The 21,706-nt window shown below is 40.6% G+C and overlaps 1 protein-coding gene across 2 annotated transcripts; it reads left to right on the top strand.

Annotated features, from left to right (window-relative positions):
* The first annotated feature begins 382 nt into the window (after positions 1-382).
* On the top strand, positions 383-21,310 carry uso1 (USO1 vesicle transport factor). 2 transcript variants are annotated; one of them, XM_070917103.1, is made up of 26 exons: positions 383-584; positions 2,116-2,202; positions 3,627-3,691; positions 3,841-3,917; positions 4,162-4,173; positions 7,603-7,703; positions 7,794-7,896; positions 8,101-8,156; positions 8,789-8,909; positions 9,070-9,248; positions 9,350-9,490; positions 9,587-9,675; positions 9,755-9,909; positions 10,614-10,819; positions 10,981-11,001; positions 14,664-14,774; positions 15,042-15,160; positions 15,837-16,018; positions 16,125-16,246; positions 16,343-16,481; positions 16,947-17,113; positions 18,066-18,122; positions 18,545-18,643; positions 18,740-18,844; positions 19,095-19,310; positions 20,436-21,310. In XM_070917103.1, the coding sequence occupies exons 1-26, from the start codon at positions 519-521 to the stop codon at positions 20,508-20,510; spliced, it is 2,871 nt and encodes a 956-aa protein (XP_070773204.1). In that variant the 5' UTR covers positions 383-518; the 3' UTR covers positions 20,511-21,310. The 2 variants fall into 2 exon arrangements, with proteins under 2 accessions (XP_070773204.1, XP_070773211.1); XM_070917110.1 differs by having other exon boundaries at positions 18,740-18,859; positions 19,131-19,310.
* Positions 21,311-21,706: the final 396 nt, after the last annotated feature.

The raw sequence follows: 21,706 nt of genomic DNA, 5'->3' as shown, positions 1-21,706 counted from the left end.
ACACTACTACTTTACACTTATACTCCATTACATTTCAGAGGAAAATATTGTAATCTTTACTCCACTACATTTATTTCACTTTTTTTGACATTCATTTGATATAGTCTAAAGTATCATAAAATGGAAATACTCAAGTAAAGTACAAGTCACTCGAATTAGTACCTCAGTACTTGAGTAAATGTACTTCGTAACATTCCACCATTGTTTATTGGTGTATGGACTTTCACACACAATAAAATAGTAAAATAATGAATTAGTTTTTCTTTCCCTTTAAATAACTGATCTCACTTGCCTGCTGATCAGCCACGTATCGCCACGTCTGCGCGCATGCGCAGTGCCCTCTCATTTGTGTTCCGGGGTCGGTTAGTCAGTGTACACAGTGTAAAAAAAACATCATTGTGTAGCTTTTCCCCTTTTCCATTCACATAGTTATTACACGGACCACTGAGGGGGGAGTCTGAGGGTTTTTTCAGAGGGAGAGACGCTTTGAATACGGCACCGAGAGGACGTCTGTAGAGATGAACTTCTTCAGAGGAGTGATGGGTGGGCAGGCAGCCGGGCCGCAGCCGTCCGGAGCGGAGACGGTAGGAAACCAGCCCGGCTAGCTGCGGCTAGCTAAAATTTCCACCACTGTGTTCCTGACTAACTCCACCACACAGACACACACACGCGCGCGCGTCACCAATAAAACGTGTGTTTTTACACGGAGGGTCAATTTTTATCTCTCTAAAAAATACCCAGAATGACATGTTAAGAGACTGGGGCCTCCCTAAATTAGAACAACGAGCTAGTCAGAAGGCTAATTAGCTAACGCAGCATATCTGCCAGTAAGCAGTAGGGCTGTCAGTGACATACCTGCTGTTTTCCCTACGTGTTGGTTTGGGAAATGGGAATGGGAAAATGAATGAATGAAAGAAAACAGACAAAGAATATTAGGAGTATCAGCTGTCAGTCGCTCAGTCAACATCTTCCGACAATATGTTTAACCTCCAATAATACAGAAGCTAAATATATTCACATTTCCAGTAAAGGGCATAGAGTCAAAGGCTATCAAGCAATACTGCCACATAAAACTCAGGCCCTCTTCTTGCTATTAACTGTCATGTAGGTCTGCAGCTAACGATTACGTTATTGATTATTGATTAACCTGCTGATTGCTTTCTCAATTAATTGTTTAGTCCACCATTTCCCAGAGTCCAAGGTGACATCTTCAAGTTGCTTGTGTTGTTCACCACACAAAGATATTCAACGTCCAGTGATATAAAGTAAACACAACTAGCAAATCATCATTCATTCTAGTATGAAACGATCAACATCTTCATGTACAGCAGCATATCAGTTGCAGTGTGTAGAATGCAGCGCTGTTCTGCTCGTCCTTCTGGTATTGCAGGAGCATTATCGCCACATAACCAGATCTTTGTCTGTAAACATTCCTCTTTTGGCTGTTCAGAGAGGCAGCTTGTCTCTCCTGCAGAATGCACAATATATTCATCAAGAAACTGTGAAATTGTTATGTCAGTGCTGTTTTTCCCACTACTAGTATTTAACTAAACATTAGTTGACTATTTTGAGTTAGTAAATCACATTTACTGTCAATTTACTGCATCATCAATTAATTATTGTCCTATTCTACAGTATAGTGTTTTCCTCAAAGTATGTGTACCCATACAAGGAATTTGTTTTTTTGTTAACCCTCTCAATGTTGCACACAGTTCCAAGAACAATTTTCAGGGCGATAGATAGAAATAGACATAGAGCTAAAAACAAGGACAACAAAGATGAACAAAGATAGGTAAACAATCATTTAACTATAATGTACATACAAGTAGATGACAAAAATAGATGCGTATATGTAAATATATATAAAAAGCAAAGCATAATCCTGAATAAGTAAAACCATCCAATGATTTTACAAAGATTAGAAGAAAGTATTAAAAAATATGCAGAACTCTGTGATGATACCTTTTGCTCCATGCTTTGGAAGTACAAGGCAACATCACATCCACTGCTCTGCAAAATGCCCCCCCAGAGTACAGAAAGTACAGAAATCTTGTCTTGGCTGTATATGATGCAGAAATACAAGCAAAGTAAATAATGATTATGATCTTTTGACAGATCCAGAAGTTGTGTGACCGGGTGGCCTCCTCGACGCTCCTAGAAGACCGCAGAGATGCTGTCCGGGCTCTTAAGTCCCTCTCAAAGGTAAAGTATAAAGACAAAGTTATTAAAAACAGGTGCAGAAGAAATACACTCAGTTTCCAATTTATTAGGTTCACCTAGCGCAAAACTAATGCAGTCTAATGCAACAGCCCTGCAATATATCCTACCTTCATTAAGGTTATAATGTTCATTTTTTGTTGGAGTTTGTGGTTCTGCTGAATTGTGTTTTGTAATATTTACTCTGCCGTCACTGATATAAATGGGATGGGAAATATATTAGAAGCACTTCACTATGAAAAACAGTTTGATTAAAAAAGGAACATTATAATCTTATAAGGTCAGATTTATTGTAGAGCTGTTGTATTTACCTGTATCATTTTTTATCTATGTCTGATGGGATTTGTGGGTAGAGATTTGTGTTAATCAACATTATTGATGCTTCCAGTCCTTATTTATTATTCAGTAGGTGTTTAGTGTATTAACCTTTTTTAATGTACAGGAGTTTCTTTCAACAAAGGAGAAAATAGCCGTAAAATGAAATCCCTGCTGTCCTGTATTAATGTCATGTAAATGAATGGGGACATTTGGGAATGTTTTCTCCTCTGCCACTCTGTCATGGATAAAACTCTAATTTGTCAAACTCTGCTGAATAAAATAAACTAGTCACTGACATGGACCTTTACAAAGTCACCTCTCTGCTCTGTTCAGGGACAGTTTTGTTCATGAACAGAACTGCCCCATCAACCATGAGTAATGAGTTTATCAGGCATGAATAAGGGGTTTAGGAGGTACAGGGTTGCACATTAACACACGGTTGTGTCAGAAACACATAGATGGAGGTGTAGACTTCCTATATAAGAAATACATTGCTATTCGTTATTCGTTATATTTCTTGTCCACATTGAAATTCCTTTATTTTTTAAAAACGTCTCACTGTGGGTCATTGATCCTATGAGTATTATTAAAATACTGCCATTGGTTTATAAAGCACTGAGTGGTTTAGGTCCAAAAACATCTCTGAACTGCTTCAAAGTTATTAACCATCCAGACCTGTCAGGGTCTGGGTCTCATCTGGGTTCAGGTCTGCTAGCCCCAGGGTCAAAACTAAACACAGAGAAGCAACATTCAACTTATATGCACCTCATGCCTGGAATAAACTTCCAGAAAACAGTTCTTCTAAGTCAAGACTTTTCTGTTTGCCAGTGTCTTCTATGCATTCATAGCTTATACTGTTCTGTAGCTTCGCTGAAATGTATATTCTTCTGTTTGATCAATTTTACAGCTTATTTTTGTCTTTTTCTTTTATTCTTTCAAAATCCTGTTTATATGGGTCTTTTTATATTGCCTTGTGTTTCTTTTATGTCTTGACTTAATGCCTGTTCATGTCTTATATAGAGCACTTTTGCCTTGTTGTTGAAAGGTGCTATACAAATAACTCACCTTGCCTTCCCTGTTATCTTTTGTAGAAATATCGCATGGAAGTTGGCACACAGGCGATGGATCACTTGATTAACATACTGCAAACTGACAGGTATGTTGATGAAGTATTTGTGCTTTTTGTCTGTCATGTTGTCCTAAAAAAAGCTTTGTACAAGTTTGTAAAGTAACATGCTTTGTTTGACTCAAGTTCTGTTCACAATGAAACCTCTGTTTTGTTAACACTCTTCTTCCTGCGAACAGATCTGACTCTGAAATCCTTGGCTATGCTTTGGACACGCTGTACAACATCATCTGCAATGATGAGGAGGAAGAGCAAGGTATTAAACCCTCCCACAATTATTAGAAATAATGAAATACAACTTAAATTGGCTATGATTTGGAGATAATTCCTCCTAATTGTGTGGCTACTTTAAACAGTCTTGACTGACTGAGCAATTGTTTTGTTTGCATGTGTAAATTCAATTCATGTCAACTGGACACCTCTTCTGTACACTGATAATGACTTTAATGCTTTATATAAAGATTCTCGTCTCTCTTCTCTTCCATGTTTTAACCCTACAGATGAATCAGAAGGTAAAATTTTTTGACTGTGCATGGTACCCCCCCACCACCCCCCACCCCCCAACCAGCGCTTACAAATCAAAGGTTCCTCTTGGTTGGGTTGTAGAAAAAGAGTGCACAGATTGTACAGTGCATCCGGAAAGTATTCACGGCGCTTCACTTTTTCCACATTTTGTTATGTTACACCCTTATTCCAAAATGGATTAAATTAATTTTTTTCCTCAAAATTCTACACACAACACCCCATAATGACAATGTGAAAAAAGTTTTTTTGACATTTTTGCAAATTTATTAAAAATAAAAAACTAAGAAATCACATGTACATAAGTATTCACAGCCTTTGCCATGAAGCTCAAAATTGAGCTCAGGTGCATCCTGTTTCCACTGATCATCCTTGAGATGTTTCTGCAGCTTAATTGGAGTCCACCTGTGGTAAATTCAGTTGATTGGACATGATTTGGAAAGGCACACACCTGTCTATATAAGGTCCCACAGTTGACAGTGCATGTCAGAGCACAAACCAAGCATGAAGTCAAAGGAATTGTCTGTAGACCTCCGAGACAGGATTGTCTCGAGGCACAAATCTGGGGAAGGTTACAGAAAAATTTCTGCTGCTTTGAAGGTCCCAATGAGCACAGTGGCCTCCATCATCCGTAAGTGGAAGAAGTTCGGAACCACCAGGACTCTTCCTAGAGCTGGCCGGCCATCTAAACTGAGTAATCAGGGGAGAAGGGCCTTAGTCAGGGAGGTGACCAAGAACCCGATGGTCACTCTGTCAGAGCTCCAGAGTTCCTCTGTGGAGAGAGGAGAACCTTCCAGAAGGACAACCATCTCTGCAGCAATCCACCAATCAGGCCTGTATGGTAGAGTGGCCAGACGGAAGCCACTCCTTAGTAAAAGGCACATAGCAGCCCGCCTGGAGTTTGCCAAAAGGCACCTGAAGGACTCTCAGACCATGAGAAACAAAATTCTCTGGTCTGATGAGACAAAGATTGAACTCTTTGGTGTGAATGCCAGGCGTCACGTTTGGAGGAAACCAGGCACCGCTCATCACCAGGCCAACACCATCCCTACAGTGAAGCATGGTGGTGGCAGCATCATGCTGTGGGGATGTTTTTCAGCGGCAGGAACTGGGAGACTAGTCAGGATAGAGGGAAAGATGAATGCAGCAAAGTACAGAGACATCCTGGATGAAAACCTGCTCCAGAGCGCTCTTGACCTCAGACTGGGGCGACGGTTTATCTTTCAGCAGGACAACGACCCTAAGCACACAGCCAAGATATCAAAGGAGTGGCTTCAGGACAACTCTGTGAATGTCCTTGAGTGGCCCAGCCAGAGCCCAGACTTGAATCCGATTGAACATCTCTGGAGAGATCTGAAAATGGCTGTGCACCGACGCTTCCCATCCAACCTGATGGAGCTTGAGAGGTGCTGCAAAGAGGAATGGGTGAAACTGCCCAAAGATAGGTGTGCCAAGCTTGTGGCATCATATTCAAAAAGACTTGAGGCTGTAATTGCTGCCAAAGGTGCATCAACAAAGTATTGAGCAAAGGCTGTGAATACTTATGTACATGTGATTTCTCAGGTTTTTTATTTTTAATAAATTTGCAAAAATCTCAAAAAAACTTTTTTCACGTTGTCATTATGGGGTGTTGTGTGTAGAATTTTGAGGAAAAAAATGAATTTAATCCATTTTGGTATAAGGCTGCAACATAACAAAATGTGGAAAAAGTGAAGCGCTGTGAATACTTTCCGGATGCACTGTAAATGTGCTGATAAAATTCAAGGCTGTGTTTTGGTTGCTGTCATGGCTTGTCTTCTCAAGAATCAGTCAGCTGATTCCACGCTTCTTCAGAGTGGTTCAAATGAATGCTAGCTTTTGGGTGAGGCTTTAAACATACTCTCCCCCCTCCCCCTGCTCTCGCAGATGCAGTAACCCATATCCCTGTCTCAGGAAAGCTTAAGAATGTTTCCATGCCTGGTCAGTACTGAAACCAAGCTATCCACGCAGTAGTTCTAGTACTGCTTGGTACTAACTTCACTAAAATTAGCTGGCACTGGAAAAGTGAAGGTGTTTGGGTGGTAACAAGAATGCTTCACTAATACCGTCACATCCCTGAACCTCTGTCTGTCTTTGTTTCCCTCACATTTTAATAGCTGGTTGTTTTTGCACTGTTGTGGTGAAATTATACTGTGTGATTTTGTTTGTTTCTTAAGTGTTTTATTCAGTATCAATTCACCCAAATTACAAGTGGTAGCTAGCGTTTTGTTTTGAGATCTGTGGGTTGTTAGTAACAGGAACACAGTTTCTTGAAAGACATGTTGATGTTTGGTTTTCAACCTACATTAATTGATTTTGTTTTGGCCCCCTTATGACACATCCAACACACTCAGAACAAAATTTGGAGTCCTGTTTAGTCCAATATTCTCTATTTAGTTCTGTTTTTTGGTCTCAACCAACTCCTGAGGGAAATATTTGCCTCCTTAGCTGCTAAATGCTCCACTATCTTCACCATCTATCTGCTGTTTGGTGCTGAGCAGGTGGAGTACAGTGGGTTTATCAGAGCATTAAAACAGCCGCCTGCTGTGACTAGAAACAATGCTGATGAGAGCAGTGAGAGGGAACCAAAACTGTAAAGATGGAGGCCGGGAAACCAAAACAATTAGCTAAAAGAAGCTAGAATACACTAGCTAGCTAAAAAGTTAAATAGAGTCAGGTGATAATTCTGTGTGGGTTCATCACTGCAAATGACCCCTTTCACATTACACAAAGTAATTTGATCCATTGTTAAAATAAAGATATTGATTATTGATTTTCCGATGCCACAACCAAAATTCCACTATCCTCATTGTTTTGGGGTGGAAGCAGAAATGGATATATATCAAAATATGAGTGAATACATCTAAAACTATCTGCATTGCTAGATACCGTTTAAGTTTCAAGTACCTTTTAAGTGATGTTCAGATTAACTGGTGGGGTATTCACTTATTCTCAGTGCTGTGGTGTTGCTAACCAGCTTGTCACACTAAAGCTCTCAGCTCATCCCACATTAAGTGTTTGTTCTTGTACACACAGTAGAATCCTTTTTACAGTAACCCTACTGAGCTCACGCTGTTCACCCTCCCATCCAGCTGTCCCCTCATCTGTGTGTCGCCCTTCATTTTTCCAGAAGGCATGTTCAAGTATCACCCTGAGCATAAGCACATTTATTGAATGGATTCACATATCGATCCTTTGCATAGTCATTATTCAATTGCAGAAAATCACCAGTGATAAACACTCGGGGAAGCTTTTGAGAAGTTGCAGATTTAATAAGTATTGCTGTCTAACTCAGGCTGATTGCTATGAACAAACCAACTGGCTCCCTCACTAAACTGATGACTCCTGCTGTAGTATTTATTGGAGACGTTACTAATTTCAGCTTTCAATCTCCTTCACAGATGAGGCCGCCCAGAAGCAGGCAGATGACCTGGGTGCCCAGTTCACAGAGACATTCGTTCAGGACCCTGAGCATGTGACCCTGCTTCTCACTCTGTTGGAGGTACTGAGCTGTTTCTGCTGTGAGAGGTCTGTGTTATTATATTTGTCTAAACAACTGCCTGACGTATTCATGCATTGATGTGATTTTTAGGAGTTTGATTTCCATGTGCGTTGGCCCGGGGTGAAGCTATTGACTGCTCTCCTGAAGAACCAGGGTGTCCAGGTCCAGGGTATCATTCTGGTCAGCCCCATGGGTAAGTTTCTCCTCTCCACATGGGATTAAACTTGTTTTGTAATGATAGGATTTCTCTCAGGACCTGCATCTGCTCTAGAGAAGTTGGTGGTTCACAGAAAAATTTCAGTCAGTTTTTCAATATTGTTTTATGAGCAAAATGTCCCATTTCTTTTTACTTCAACCATTATTTAATTTATGTCCGTTTATTTATGTCCATCCGCAGGTGTTTCCAGATTGATGGACCTATTGGCAGACTCCAGAGAAGTAATTCGCAATGATGTGAGTACTTGTCCCTGCTGATTAAGCTTCCCTTTTGTAATAAACTACCTCCAAAAGCCTCTGAAACTATCGCCTCATTCAGACCGACTTTGGCTCCCTGTGGAAAAAACACAGCCCTCTCACTCATTTGAATTTGCACCGGGTTCAACTTTTGCTACAACATTACGTAACATCATCTGGGAAGGCGCTGCATTGGCCAATCACATACATGCAAGCGCACATTCCTGGTGGATTACTTTGTAACATGAACGCTGTATTTCTACTGGTTAGCTCACAATCGTTGTGACAAAAGATAATTATTATAATAATTGTAGCCGTGATAACTTTCCAGAGTTGTAAAATCCTGTTGACAAGAATGTTATAAACCATTGTGCAGTGTTTTGGCACCTGAGAAGGATTCAAACTAACAGATCTGTTACTCAAACTGGACTTCCTGGATCATATTTCCTGTTTCACCGGAACCTTAAACAACACGCAGCCCCCCGCATTGTTTTAACGTAGGCCTGATTTTGGTCTGAAAGCCTGCTGAGTGTTTAACACACATCTTTTTGTCCTGACAACTAAGTATAAATAACTCTACGATAATCACATTTTCAGGAGATGCATGACGATCTCTTTTTCTGTTCCAACAGGGCTTGCTGTTGCTTCAACAGCTGACCAAAAGCAATGCTGCCATTCAGAAAATTGTGGCATTTGAAAATGCATTTGAGCGTCTTCTTGACATCATCACAGAAGAGGGCAGCAGTGATGGAGGTAAAAGGATTTTGAGATTTGGAAGTTTCTCATCTTCAATACAGAATTTTTAATATTTAAATACAACCCAGCTTCTTGTATTTTCTGTAATTAAAAAGGTGAGATTATTGTTTTTCTTGTGAGATATGTCCTGATGTAACATCCTTTTACCTCGGTGCAGGTATTGTGGTGGAGGACTGTTTGCTGCTGCTGCTCAACCTGCTAAAGAACAACAGCTCCAATCAGAACTTCTTCAAGGAGGGCTCCTACATTCAGAGAATGAAGCCCTGGTTTGAGGTCGGTGATGATAACTCTGGCTGGTCTGCACAGAAAGTCACCAACCTCCACCTCATGCTGCAGGTAACAGTCATGTTGAACTGTTGCTTTAAACTACTTGCAAATTAAACAAGCAGATCAATGATATTGATTTTCTAAAATCTTGCACAATGTTCTGTTCCCAGTTGGTGCGAGTCATGGTGTCTCCGGTGAATTCTCCTGGAGCTACAGCCAGCTGTCAGAAGTCTATGTACCAGTGTGGCCTGCTGCAGCAGCTGTGTACCATCCTCATGGCCACTGGTGTGCCTGCTGATATCCTCACTGAGGTAATGACTGTAGACAACAATAATTGCTTAGTCAGAAGGCTTGGCTCCTTTGAGACATCCTGCACTCAAGCTTGTGATCTGGCCACTTTCTTTCAGACCATCAACACTGTATCCGAGGTTATCAGAGGCTCACAGGTCAACCAGGACTACTTTGCATCTGTCAACGCTCCATCAAACCCACCAAGGTAAGACACAACCTCTGAACCAACATATTCTGTGGTGACTTAACTTCCTCTCTGATCTCTCTTCTTCATCTGTTCACAGACCAGCCATCGTGGTGCTGCTCATGTCCATGGTGAATGAGAGGCAACCATTTGTGCTTCGCTGTGCAGTCCTCTATTGTTTCCAGTGTTTCCTCTACAAAAACCAGAAAGGCCAGGGGGAGATTGTGGCTACGCTGCTGCCCTCCACCATTGATGGTCAGTTACACCAAGTTGAGAACTTACAAGTTGCATTAGCCGTTGTTTTCAAGAGTTTGTAGACGAATTGTCCTGAGAAGACATAATATATTTTTCTCATACAGACTCGTACTGCCACTTTCAACAAGGAGTAGAAGTTCCCCTTGTAGAACATTGACATCTCTGCTCATATTTAAAACACTGACCAGCTGATATATAATGTGATGCAGGAAAAACTAAATAAATTGTAGGAAATAGCATCACTTGCTCACAGATGATGGCTAAAAATAAATTGTCATGACGCTGATGAATCCAGTGAATCCATCAATATTGTTTTTTTAACTATGTTTGTTGAAGGGTTCGGTAGGTTAGGGTATTTTAACTTTTGAGTTGAATTTAATCACAGTGTAATTGACCCAAATCATCACTGTTAAGCTCATTGCTAATACATTGTTCGATGAAGTGTAAAAATGTAAATTGTAATGTAAACACTTGTTTTTCATCTGAACAGTTTGGATTTCTTCTAAAAGTTATGATAAAATGGGATTTAGCAGTTAGTCTTGGAGCTGAGTGGCGTTTAGGCGTTTCTGTACAGTTTTTGTAGTACATCAGAATTTGCACAATTCACATTACCACACTTACAGATGGATGGCATTTTGTTTCTACCTTCAGCTTTATGTATCTACAATTATTTATTTACTGACTGGCTCATTTTTTCCCCCCAGCCAATTCCATCTCAGCGGGCCAGCTGCTGTGCGGTGGCCTGTTCTCAGCAGACTCTCTGTCCAACTGGTGTGCCGCTGTGGCCTTGGCTCACGCCCTGCAGGACAACCTCACCCAGAAGGAGCAGCTGCTGAGGGTCCAACTGGCCACCAGCCTGGGAAAGCCCCCCGTCTCGCTGCTGCAGCAATGCACCAACATCCTCTCTCAGGTAGGACAAAAACATGCGGAAATAAAGGCGATGCTAACAGGCTGCGTGTGTCTGGGTTGAAAGAACTGTGTAAGAACAGAGGCATATTTTTGGCAAATAATCAAATACTGAAGTGTCAACAACAGTGAATGGAACAATGTCGCATTATTGTGGTTTTGCAGGGAGATAAGATTGTCCGGCGGGTAAGTAACGTGTGTGTGTACGGTGTCTGTCTGTGTGTGTGTGTGTGTGTTTTGAGTGTGGGCGGCACCTATGCTGGTTATTTTGGCTTGGCATCTGTAGTAGGGGCCTTGTTGGCCCACATTTTGGGGGATCTTGCTTCCGTTTAACTCTTTACTACCCATTTTTCGTCCCTAACTTATGGCAATGACCCAGTTCTTCATTAGGGTGGCACACAAGTGCACTCCTTCCCACAGATTTGTAAGCTCTAGTTGCCCTCATTGTGTTCACTAGTGGACTTATGGGTGACTTATGGAAGTACACAAGCAGCTGTTTTTTGTTGTTTTAACGCCGATGATATGATCTTAACACCTACTTTTGAGCTGTGACCTTGACACTTTGGCTGCGTTCTAAGTCGTAACCTGTTCAAGAAGTGTGTGTGTCGCAGCAGCTTTTGGGCCTATTCCTGTCCGAGTGAAAGATCTCCACTCGTTTGTCTTGTTTTATAGTTTATCCTTACAAGGACAAGGATTATCCAGTTTTCACTGGGGATTCAGATGTTTCTAAAATAGGTTAAAAAGTTTTAGTTTTAGAGTTTAGATGAAGGTTGAAATCATTCAGCCATACTTAACCAACCCTCCTGGTTTTTCTGGAAGTTTGTTTGCATTACTCTCTTCATGCGTCCCCTGGAGTTGCCACATTTTCTCACATGGTAGATTCTGCAATGGGAGTCTCTGGCTGTCTGCTAAAATGCTTGAATTTCTGTGCACCTTCCTGATGAAACTCATTGCTATCAGTTGACAAACTCCTTGCTTTCGGCTAGCTTGGTCTCAAATGTGGTGACCAAGTCTGGATCAGGGAAACTAGGCCCCTCTTCTGGGCACCCACATTACTTTGTCAAGGTAAACCAGAGGAAGTAAGGAGGGGGCCAACGCCAAGGCTTGGTGTAAGGGTCTGGTGCATTGGCACTCGGGCAGTAGGCAAAAGTGGACATCTTTGCAAACTCACCCCTGGTGATGAAAATGTCACTTTCTGATGGGGAAGGAGTCTTAGTAAGTGCAGGAGGTCGAGTGGTACCAAAGCAAAGCACCATCTCCCAGGATGGGAGTTGCCGAGGGTGAGAGGCACTGACTAGGTCAAGTGATAGTCAAGAGTCCCCAGCTGAGCACAGATGTGTTGAAGTTTTCACTGGAGAACAAGAGGGTTACTTTGGTGTGGCTGCATGTTGTGGGGAGGAAGGCTTTCACTGTTTTTTTGTGCAGCAGTTTATCAGGCCATACTAGACCCTGGGTGGGGTCCTGGAAAGCATAATCTGGTGTTCTGCCTTGGACTGCCTTTTGTGACACAAGTGGTGTTTTGTTATTTAATTACTAGACACCGTCAATAACATATATCATGTTTGAGCACAAGGCAGTGTACGTGGCTAGAATTCGTGTGTGCCTGACGTGGCAGCAAAGAAAGGAGGAAGTAAGCCATCATGTTAAAGATGGATGTCTTTCTTACTTTGTCAACCAAAGAGACTCCTGAAAGGTAGTACTGGAAAGGCAGAAGGTTTGCAGCTTCTATGATCATGTAAACAAAAACATCTGTGTCGGAGGAGTACGTGGAGGCGATTGAGAATCATTTTTGGTTGCCCTCAAAAAGCCTCTGGCTCATTTTTTTTTTTTTAATGGCGGGCTCCAGTTATTGGGGATTGGGATGAGTCAGCACTCTAAGTAATTGGTTTCGCACACTGGGTGTTTGGGTTTGCTTTTAGGGACAGGCTGAAAGTAGCTTGGAGTAGCCTATAACTCCTGCTACTTTTATGTTGAAAGGAGACAGTGGAGGTGGTTCAGACATTTGAACAGATTGCCTTCTGGACGCCAGCTTGTGGAGGTATTCCAGACACATCCAACTGGGAGCAGACCAGTTGGACCAATGCAATACATTTTTATTGCGGCTGTGATAACCTCCTGATTGTAGGAGCCCCCAGGCTTACAAGGATGTGGTCAGTTCGCTTTGAGAGTTAAAGGTAATGTGTTGATGTTGAGTATAGATGGCTTTCTCTTAAAACACATTTTAATGGTGGTCTTCAGTTTCAGTTTTGAAGGAAGGGATGTGCCGTTGTATTTTTCTTGTATGAATTGATTTTTTCAGTGACTAGATGGAGTCTTTTATTTTATTTTTTTTTAAAACTGTTGTAATTCAGGTTGTAGTTATAACCACAATCACCCACACAAACGCATAAAGAAGCACAATACATTTTGCAGAGGCCAATGTTTGTTCAACTAATACTTGTGCTCATTTTTCCTGTCTTTTGTTTTCCTCTTCATTTTTGCATTTCGTCACATTTGGAGACTAAATCTGAAAAGGTGATTTCGTAAGTTTTTGTAGTTTGGAATGCTGCTAAGTTTTTACCCACACATTCATTGCTCAGACTTTCATACTTTCTCAATTTTGGCATTGTTTATTTCACTACAGGAAAGCGGTCTGCTCTTCTTAAAGCATGATGTGCATTAATGTTAATGCAGCATCTTATTAGCATCCTTAAACTACAGAGATTACAGATTATTTTTGCCTCTGCGCTGTTTTAATCTGTATTGATTTTCATAATTTTACATTACACAACTCCATGAAAATCATCCTTTCTTTTTCAACAGCTGATTGAGATAGATTATTCAAAACTAAGAAAGAGGAAAGAAAGTCCAGGTTTAGGTCTGTTGTAGGTCTTGAACCTCTCTTACCTCAAAGCTGCTTTCATGGGAATGCATGATCATTTTTATATTACTTTTTTATTATTACAGTTCCTTTTTCATTCTTGAAAAGCACATTTAGCAGGTTTTGTTTTGCATGTGCTGATAGCTTTAAATAAAGTAAAATTTCAATTATGATTTCATGATACTTGAATTGCAAGTCATCAATCACTCCCAGAGTGAAAATTGCAAACCACAAACTAATTGAAAATTGTGAACTTGAGGAATACATGATGGCTGTAAAGATAAGGGTTTTTTTAGGCTTAAGAGACATTTATAAATACAGGATTGCTTGCTCTGGTCAACATAACCTCGTTTGAATATACTGAATATATTAATTTTGACTGTGTCCGAGATTTTTGTTTGTGATAACCTTTTTAACTACTAATGGTTGTTGTGATTGAAGTGCTTCCAATAAAGCATTGATGGATTTACTTAACCTTTTCCTTATTTTTGTTGATTGGGAGATGCAGTGTTTTACTCCCAACTTGTCGGGATGGGAAGAAAAAAAGGCTAATTGTTAGAAATGTCATGCACCAACAAAATTAATGTTCATTTCTACTCATTTTCAAGCACTTTTGTTACCATTTTGTCAGCCCCCTTTTTACTTTGTTTTTCCTGTTTGAATCAATACATTGGCAATAATTTTGTTGGATTTCTTGTGTCAAACTCAGCAATGCAAATTATAACTTGCTCTTAAAAGTGACAAGTGCTTAATTAATGTCCCAATCTGGACAAAAAAATCTAAAAATCTATGACCAGGATTCAAATTGTAATTGTAATATTGGTTGCCATTCTGCTGCCGGTCACGTGTCTTGACATACATACTCTCCTAAATTTAACATCTGGTTCTTCATTGTCTAAACTCAAATAATATCTCTAGAATAGGCATTTTTTCTGTCGTTCAAGAAGCATATGTTGACATTTGTTTTGTTTTGTCTTGTGCTCTGCAGGGCAGTAAAGTGCAGACCAGGGTGGGCCTCCTCATGCTGCTGTGTACGTGGATCAGCAACTGTCCGATAGCTGTCACACACTTTCTTCACAATCAGGAAAATGTTCCCTTTGTATCCTTGAAGCAGCTTGCAAGCCGTCGACAAACAACAAAACTGTTACTCAGTATTCACCTTACTTCTTGCAGATGGACATTGTATTTTCATTTTTAGGAATTCAGTTAAATCTTCTCATTCATATTGACGGCTATGTCGCTCAGTGTAAAATGTGCCAACAAAAACTGTGAGAATGGGAACATCACATTCCACTTCCAGGTTAAAAACTTTAAGGTGTGTGGGAGTCTGAAACTGAATGAATCCTTGACTTCGTGACTCCTGTAGCTGACGGCACAGATCTCAGAGAACCTGGGAGAGGATGAAAGGCTGGTGCAGGGCCTGTGTGCGCTGCTTCTCGGCATCTGCATCTATTACAACGACAACTCGCTGGAAAACTACACCAAGTAAGCGTCATCTATTATCCAAATATGTTTGTAAGAACCATTGCCAATCAATTTTGTGGGCACACAATGAAATAAGTAAACACATTCACATGAACTGCTGTGGTTATACTACTGCTATAAAACCCCAAATAACATCAAGTTCTATGACCACATATTAGACCAGTTTTTATTAGTAAGTGTATTGAGGTTAATATGTCGTCAACTGTCTGTGTAATGCATAGTCACTGAATTTGGACTGACTGAAGCGTTTTAGTGGGAACACAGTTTCTCCATGTGATATATATGATATGATACACATAGATACAGTACGTATATAGCCTGGTGTTCTGCTGTGGAAACTGACTTATTCAGTGTGTAGGTCTTCATTTTATAACAAGAGAATGATTAAAAAAATGTTTTCATGAGTTTGGATTTAATTATTTAGATACGAAAGACAACTAATAGTCATTTCTTTCCTCTACTTTTTTTTACCACAGAGATACTTCCATGCAGTTGATTAGCACATATGATGTATTAACATTTAAAAACACATACATTGACAAGTAATCAGGTTTATGCAGAATTGTACCTGTTAGCCAAAGTGCTCTGAATGTCTCCACCCGATAAAGAAAGCAAGGTGTCTTTCAAAAGATCAGGTCATGTTTAAAACCTGCCATGTCATCTCTGTCCCCTTCAGAGAGAAGCTAAAGCAGCTCATCGAGAAGCGGATTGGAAAGGAAAACTTTGTAGAGAAACTGGGCTTCATCACCAAACATGAGTTGTACTCGCGGGCGGCTCAGAAGCCGCAGCCCGTCTTCCCGTCTCCAGAGCAGATGCTGTTCGACCACGAGTTCACCAAGCTGGTCAAAGAACTGGAAGGTCAGTCAGAGACACTTCTCGACATCCAGTGCTAATTAATTCATCATGGCAGATGCAAAGTTTCATGGGGGGTTTTATGAATTACTTCTCCTGCTACTGTGAACAGGTGTGATCACCAAAGCAGTTCACAAATCCAGTGAGGAGGAGAAGAAGGAAGAGGAAGTGAAGAAGACATTAGAGCAACACGATAACATTGTAACTCAGTATAAAGAGCTGATCAGAGAACAGGTAAACAGAGCTAAGAGTTCTGCATGTGGTTTTATTTTCGTGTTTATATGATATACTTTCCTGTTGACTATTTGATTTTGTCTGGTTGATCCTCAGGACGCTCAGATCCAGGAGCTGAAAGAGCAGGTAACGTCCATGTCAGCTCAGAACGAGCAGATGCAGGCCACAGTCACCCAGCAGCTGTCTCAGATCCAGCAGCACAAAGATCAGTACAACATCCTCAAGCTAAAATTAGGTGGGTTCACCTCATTGGTTAACGGTGTTTTTTGTTCTCCAGAAAGAACAGGGATAGAATTTATCACGAGAAGTACTCTGTGTCTGGTTAGTTAATTGAAAAATGCAGTTTGAAGAGAAATGGTTGGACCAATGTGAGTTAACAATTTTCACATTTTAATCCTAACCTAAAGGAAAAGTTCAAGGCCTTTAATTAAACTTGTTATCATATTTTTGGCCACCATCCCTGTTGATGATACAGTTTTACTGCTTCATTGCAGAGATATGGGTTGACAGTGATGTGCAGCGACATCGCAAGATACAGTTTTACAGCAGAGTGCAACAACATGCACGATCAGGGAGGTTTTAAAGGAGTAGTAGTAACATATTGAGAAATACGTAATACCTTATCTAAAGAATTTAGATAGTGATTAAATGTCAGCTCAACTGCGAGTTTGTGAATATGTGCATGTGGTTGTAAATTCAGGTAAGGAGAACCAGAGTCAGTCCAACAGCCAGGGAGACGCCTCCCAGGTGAACGGACTGCAGACGGAGGAGCTCGCACAGCTCAGAGAGGAGGTGGAGGAGCTCCGCAAGCAGCAAACACTCCTTCAGACACAACTCTGTGACAAAGACGCACTCATCAACACCCTGGTTAGTAAATGTCTAAGTGCAGCATCTATTTGCGTGTGTGTGTGCTGGGGCTGATTTCAGAGGCTCAAAGCTGAACAAGTTCCATAAAATAAAACCGAAAAATGTTGTTCCAAAGTTGAGCTGTTGTCTCGGGGCGCAGAGTTCATCACCATGTCTTGTTTGTGTCTGTGAGTGTTTGTGTTTGTGTAAGCTTCAAGTGGAGGCGGACGAGCTGTGCAGGCAAAACACACTCCTCCAGACACAGATCAGTGACACCCTGGGGAGCCTTTCCCAAACAACAGCGGTGGTCTGACTGTTCAACCATCAGAATATGATTGATGATAAATAAACTGCGTCCCAAGTCATCACTGTAGCCTGAAAAACAGTTGACCATTGCACAAATCGTGTTTAGCTTTCTCTGGTCGGATCCATTCATAACATATAAAGAGCAGGTAGACTTTGAATAGTAAATGACATATACTGAACTTCAAACCGCATCTTGATAACAGCCAGACAACATTACAGTTTTCAGACAAACCAAATCCACTTAGACAGAGAGCTCATGTTGTTGGTTCTGAATTAGAGCTGCAACAATTGATTAATCAATTAGTCGATCGACAGAAGGCAACTATTTTGATTCATTGTTTAAGTTAGTTTGTAAGTAAAAACTCCCAACATTTCCTTTTAGCATTGTAAACTGAATACCTCTGTGTTTTCGTCTGTTGCTCTGGGAAACCGTGATGGTCATTTTTCACAATTTTGGGACATTCTTTAATCTGAAAAGATTAATAGATTGATCAAGAAAAGAATCAGCAGATTAATCGTTCATGAAAATAGTCGTTCGTTGGAGCCCTATTCTGAATATAATCTTACAATTAGAACTGCATGTAGAGTTTTGTATCCTGTCACAGTGAAAATTACACTATAGTGCATCATCACTAACGTACCGTGTTTTCACTGCATGTAACTGTAGAGGTCTGAGACGGCAGAAGGCTCCGCAGGAGGATCAGACAACACAGAACTGCTCAAGGTGGGATTCATCATTATACATTTCCTCTTTCCAAATAAAAGAAATCTTAAGAACATGAAACTGGCCTTTGCTTTTTAATAAATATATGTATAAAGGTATTATTCTATATTTTTCTAATTGTCAACAAATCCATGAAAAGACGAAAACCAACAAAAGGGTCTGCCTTCGACTTCCTTCTGCCACTCAGCCCATTTGTTCCTACTGAAGATGTAAATCTTATAAAACTTTATTTTTTATTAATAATAATAAAACAGTGGAATAAGATATATCAGGCTTTGGTTACACAAGCAATACTTGTTAGTAGGATCTCTCTGATATCACCAGACCTTAAAACTTAATCTAAAGCATCTTTGTTATTTTCAGATAATCCATTTATTACATGTATTTATGCTGGTTGTGTTGGTTGACTGTGTTTGTTGCAGGAGCTGGAGGCCCTGAGGAGTCAGGTCCAGTCCCAGTCGGCAGAAATCACCCAGATGAAAACAGAGAGACAAGAGCTGCTCAGAAGAGCTGAAGCTGGGGTATATATATCATGCAAATATGACATTTTGTGCCAAACATATCACATAATTCTCAACACATACTAAATTAATCAGCCTTGCACTGGTTTCTCTCAGTCCTCTGACGCAGTCTCTGGCAGTGACGGCTCAGTAGACGCTGCCAAGATGGCCGAACTGGAGAGCAGACTCGCAGCACAGACGACCGAGACAGAGAGAGAGAAGGTGTGTAGAACAACTGTTCAACAAAATGTCTGTATGGCTGTGATCTCTCTGAAGCAATATTTAGACACCAGTTGGCTCTGACCTCTTTGAACTTAATTATTTATTCATCAGACGTGAGCGTTTTGTTCCTGCGTTCCCATTATTTGTATTTATGGATCATTCTATTCAACATCTACACCCTCCTCCTGTCATTGTCCCTCACCCACTGTCTCTTTCTCCTCTGCCCTCTCCCTCTTCTTTGTTGGTTCAGGAGGAGGCAAAGAGCTCGTCTGAGAGGCGGGTGGAGCTGGAGCAGCAGCTGGCTTCAGCCACCAGCACGGTGGCCATCCTGCAGACGGAGAAAGCAAAGCTGCAGACGGAGGTGCAAGAGTCAAAGAAGGAGCAGGACGACCTGCTGATGCTGCTGGCAGACCAGGACCAGAAGATCTACAGCCTGAAGCAGAGACTCAAAGACCTGGGAGAGATGGTAGACAAACTATCAGTTTTATATTTCTTTTCTAAATTCATCAGGAGTTTTAACTCTGGCCATGTTATATACTCATGTTGTAATCGCTGAAAGGCGTTCGTGCTGTGAAACCTCTCTCCAAACTTGCAGAGGTTTTATAGACGGAGCAAACGCTAATTTCACTGAATAACAGTAAAATACAGAAGACGATAATATGAAATAACGTTGGAAATAACCCAATCTGTATTCATTGCTGCTTTAAAAAGGGATATTTTAGTCAAAATTAGGGCTATTTTACTCAAGGTGGGAACACACGTAATGTATTATGGTGCCGACTGTAGTTGGACTGAGTTGTTCCAGTCTGGGCCAGCTGGTGTTCATTGTTCGTTGATATGATTTATTTTTCCTTGACGACACTAAAACTAAATGATAACTAAGCTATGAAAACGGAAACTATAACTAAATGAATTATAATTTTTGGCAATAAATCAACCCGTGGTGACAGCTGTAGACTAAAAAATTATGTTTTTCTTGACTAAAAGTGGACTACAACTAACAATCTAATGGCTGAAAGTAATATTGTCTAGTCTAAAACTAAATCAAAACCCTGAGTGACGTTAACACTGATTGTGCGTTGGAAACTGGATTGTCGACACCAATAAACTGACCACTTATCAGTTTCAGTGCAGAGCCACGGCTTACCTTCACCGAAAGTTCAGCGGCCTCCAGCGCTTGTTGCCCTTGTCTCTACATCCACCGTCTCATAAATATTCGAGTCATAAATGATCATGGCCAGCTGTTTTTATATCATCACACACCAGAAGGAAACAGCGGTGCACTATAACCGTAGTCTACGCAATGTCCCGCGCTTTGTCCTCTGTATTTACTCGTTCATTACGTCCTCTGACTATCAAGACAAAAACCTCTCTGTATGTTGGTGAAAAGAGGCGTTAATGTAAAATGTTTCTAGTCTTAGAAGCTCCCAGTTTAACCAGTTAACTGTGGTGGTAGTTTTTGGTAGCAGCGATGTCGTGACTAGTCGGCTTTATGGTAGAGCAACACCTTCAAAGACACCGCTTCGTGTTCTGACCACTCAGCTGTGTTTTGTGTGTTTGCTTTAGTTAGACTGTCACTCTTTCCTCACAGGTGGACGATGAAGATGACCTCGACACCAGGGACCAAACAGACGACGATGAGGAGGAGGATGAAGATGAGGATTAGAGAAGAAAAAGAAAACACTGAAAGAAGAAAATTGAGAGATGGGAATGTGTTTTCCAGCAGGCAAGAAAAGACTTTACAGAAGAAGAAACTGAAGCATAGGACTAATATATTGAAGCAGTTGCTCCTTCCAGCTGCATATGCTATCTTCATTTTCCTTTCCCCCCTCTGTCACACCACATGTACATGTTAGTTATTTGGACTTTTTTTTGTTCAAGATGTGGTTCTTCAGTTTTCAGTGACAGCTAAAAAGATATGAACATGCCAGTGCATTCATCTCTGCCACTTTTACCATCCGGTTGTGATGGATTTTTACCAGTCTTGTGTTTATTGTCATGTATTGTCACATAGTGCTAGCTTCATTTTGACACACAAGTCATCTGGGAAATGTAGAGAGGAGGATTTGAAATGTAGCAAAAATGCAACTGTAAGCAGATTTGATATTATCGTTATTTTATCGTAAAGATGCTGGTGAGCTCTTCGGGCTTTTTCCCATCCTGCTCTGCTGCTCTCACCTGGCGTACGATGCACCTACATGTCACTGACTTTATCGTCACACCCCGATCAGTCTGAGTTCAGTGTGTTACAGTATTTCAACACTCAAGAGTTGTTTCATTTTACTTTGACGACACAACCCAACTGCTCTACAATATGCTGCAAAACACTGACAGAAAAGATGTAAAGACAAAAAAGATATTTTTGCAACTTTTTGTCCAGTTCTGGCATCCAGCTTCTGTATGATATTGTGTAACTTATCAATTTATGAGCCACATTGAAATGAATAAAGAATCTATCAGTCTTTATGCCTGTATGGAGGAGTAATTGTAGATAAATTAAATTTTACTAAATCCACAATGAGACTTTTGTATTTGTCTTTTCAAGATTATTTATGTCTGAATATAGGGATGGATAACTTTAAATACATACGCATCATATCAATACAAATATGATTCCTATGTTTCAGTATCTTTCTGCTATTGTCACGTTCTCGCTACTTCAGATGTGCCAAATACATTATTGCAAATAATGTGTTTGCTGGCAAAGATGTAGGACTTGACAATGCTAGAAAGATATATATTTTTTTTATTCCTCCCTTTTTGTTCCTATACCAACAAAAAGCCAAACTTTTCAAATGCATCTGTTTTGACATGTTTACACAAACAGGTTCACATGAATGTTTCAGGAAATATCTGACCAAA

The sequence above is a fragment of the Enoplosus armatus genome, chromosome 2 (genome assembly GCF_043641665.1).
Source record: "Enoplosus armatus isolate fEnoArm2 chromosome 2, fEnoArm2.hap1, whole genome shotgun sequence".
Classification (NCBI taxonomy): Eukaryota; Metazoa; Chordata; class Actinopteri; order Centrarchiformes; family Enoplosidae; genus Enoplosus; species Enoplosus armatus.
This window is presented reverse-complemented; position numbering and strand designations above follow the sequence as displayed.

Coding starts and splice junctions, on each gene's coding strand:
- uso1 (XM_070917103.1), top strand. CDS start 519: ATGAACTTCTTCAGAGGAGTGATGGGTGGGCAGGCAGCCGGGCCGCAG. Junction 9,491..9,586: donor CTGCTGATATCCTCACTGAG/GTAATGACTGTA, acceptor ACTTTCTTTCAG/ACCATCAACACTGTATCCGA. Junction 15,161..15,836: donor TCGCTGGAAAACTACACCAA/GTAAGCGTCATC, acceptor TGTCCCCTTCAG/AGAGAAGCTAAAGCAGCTCA.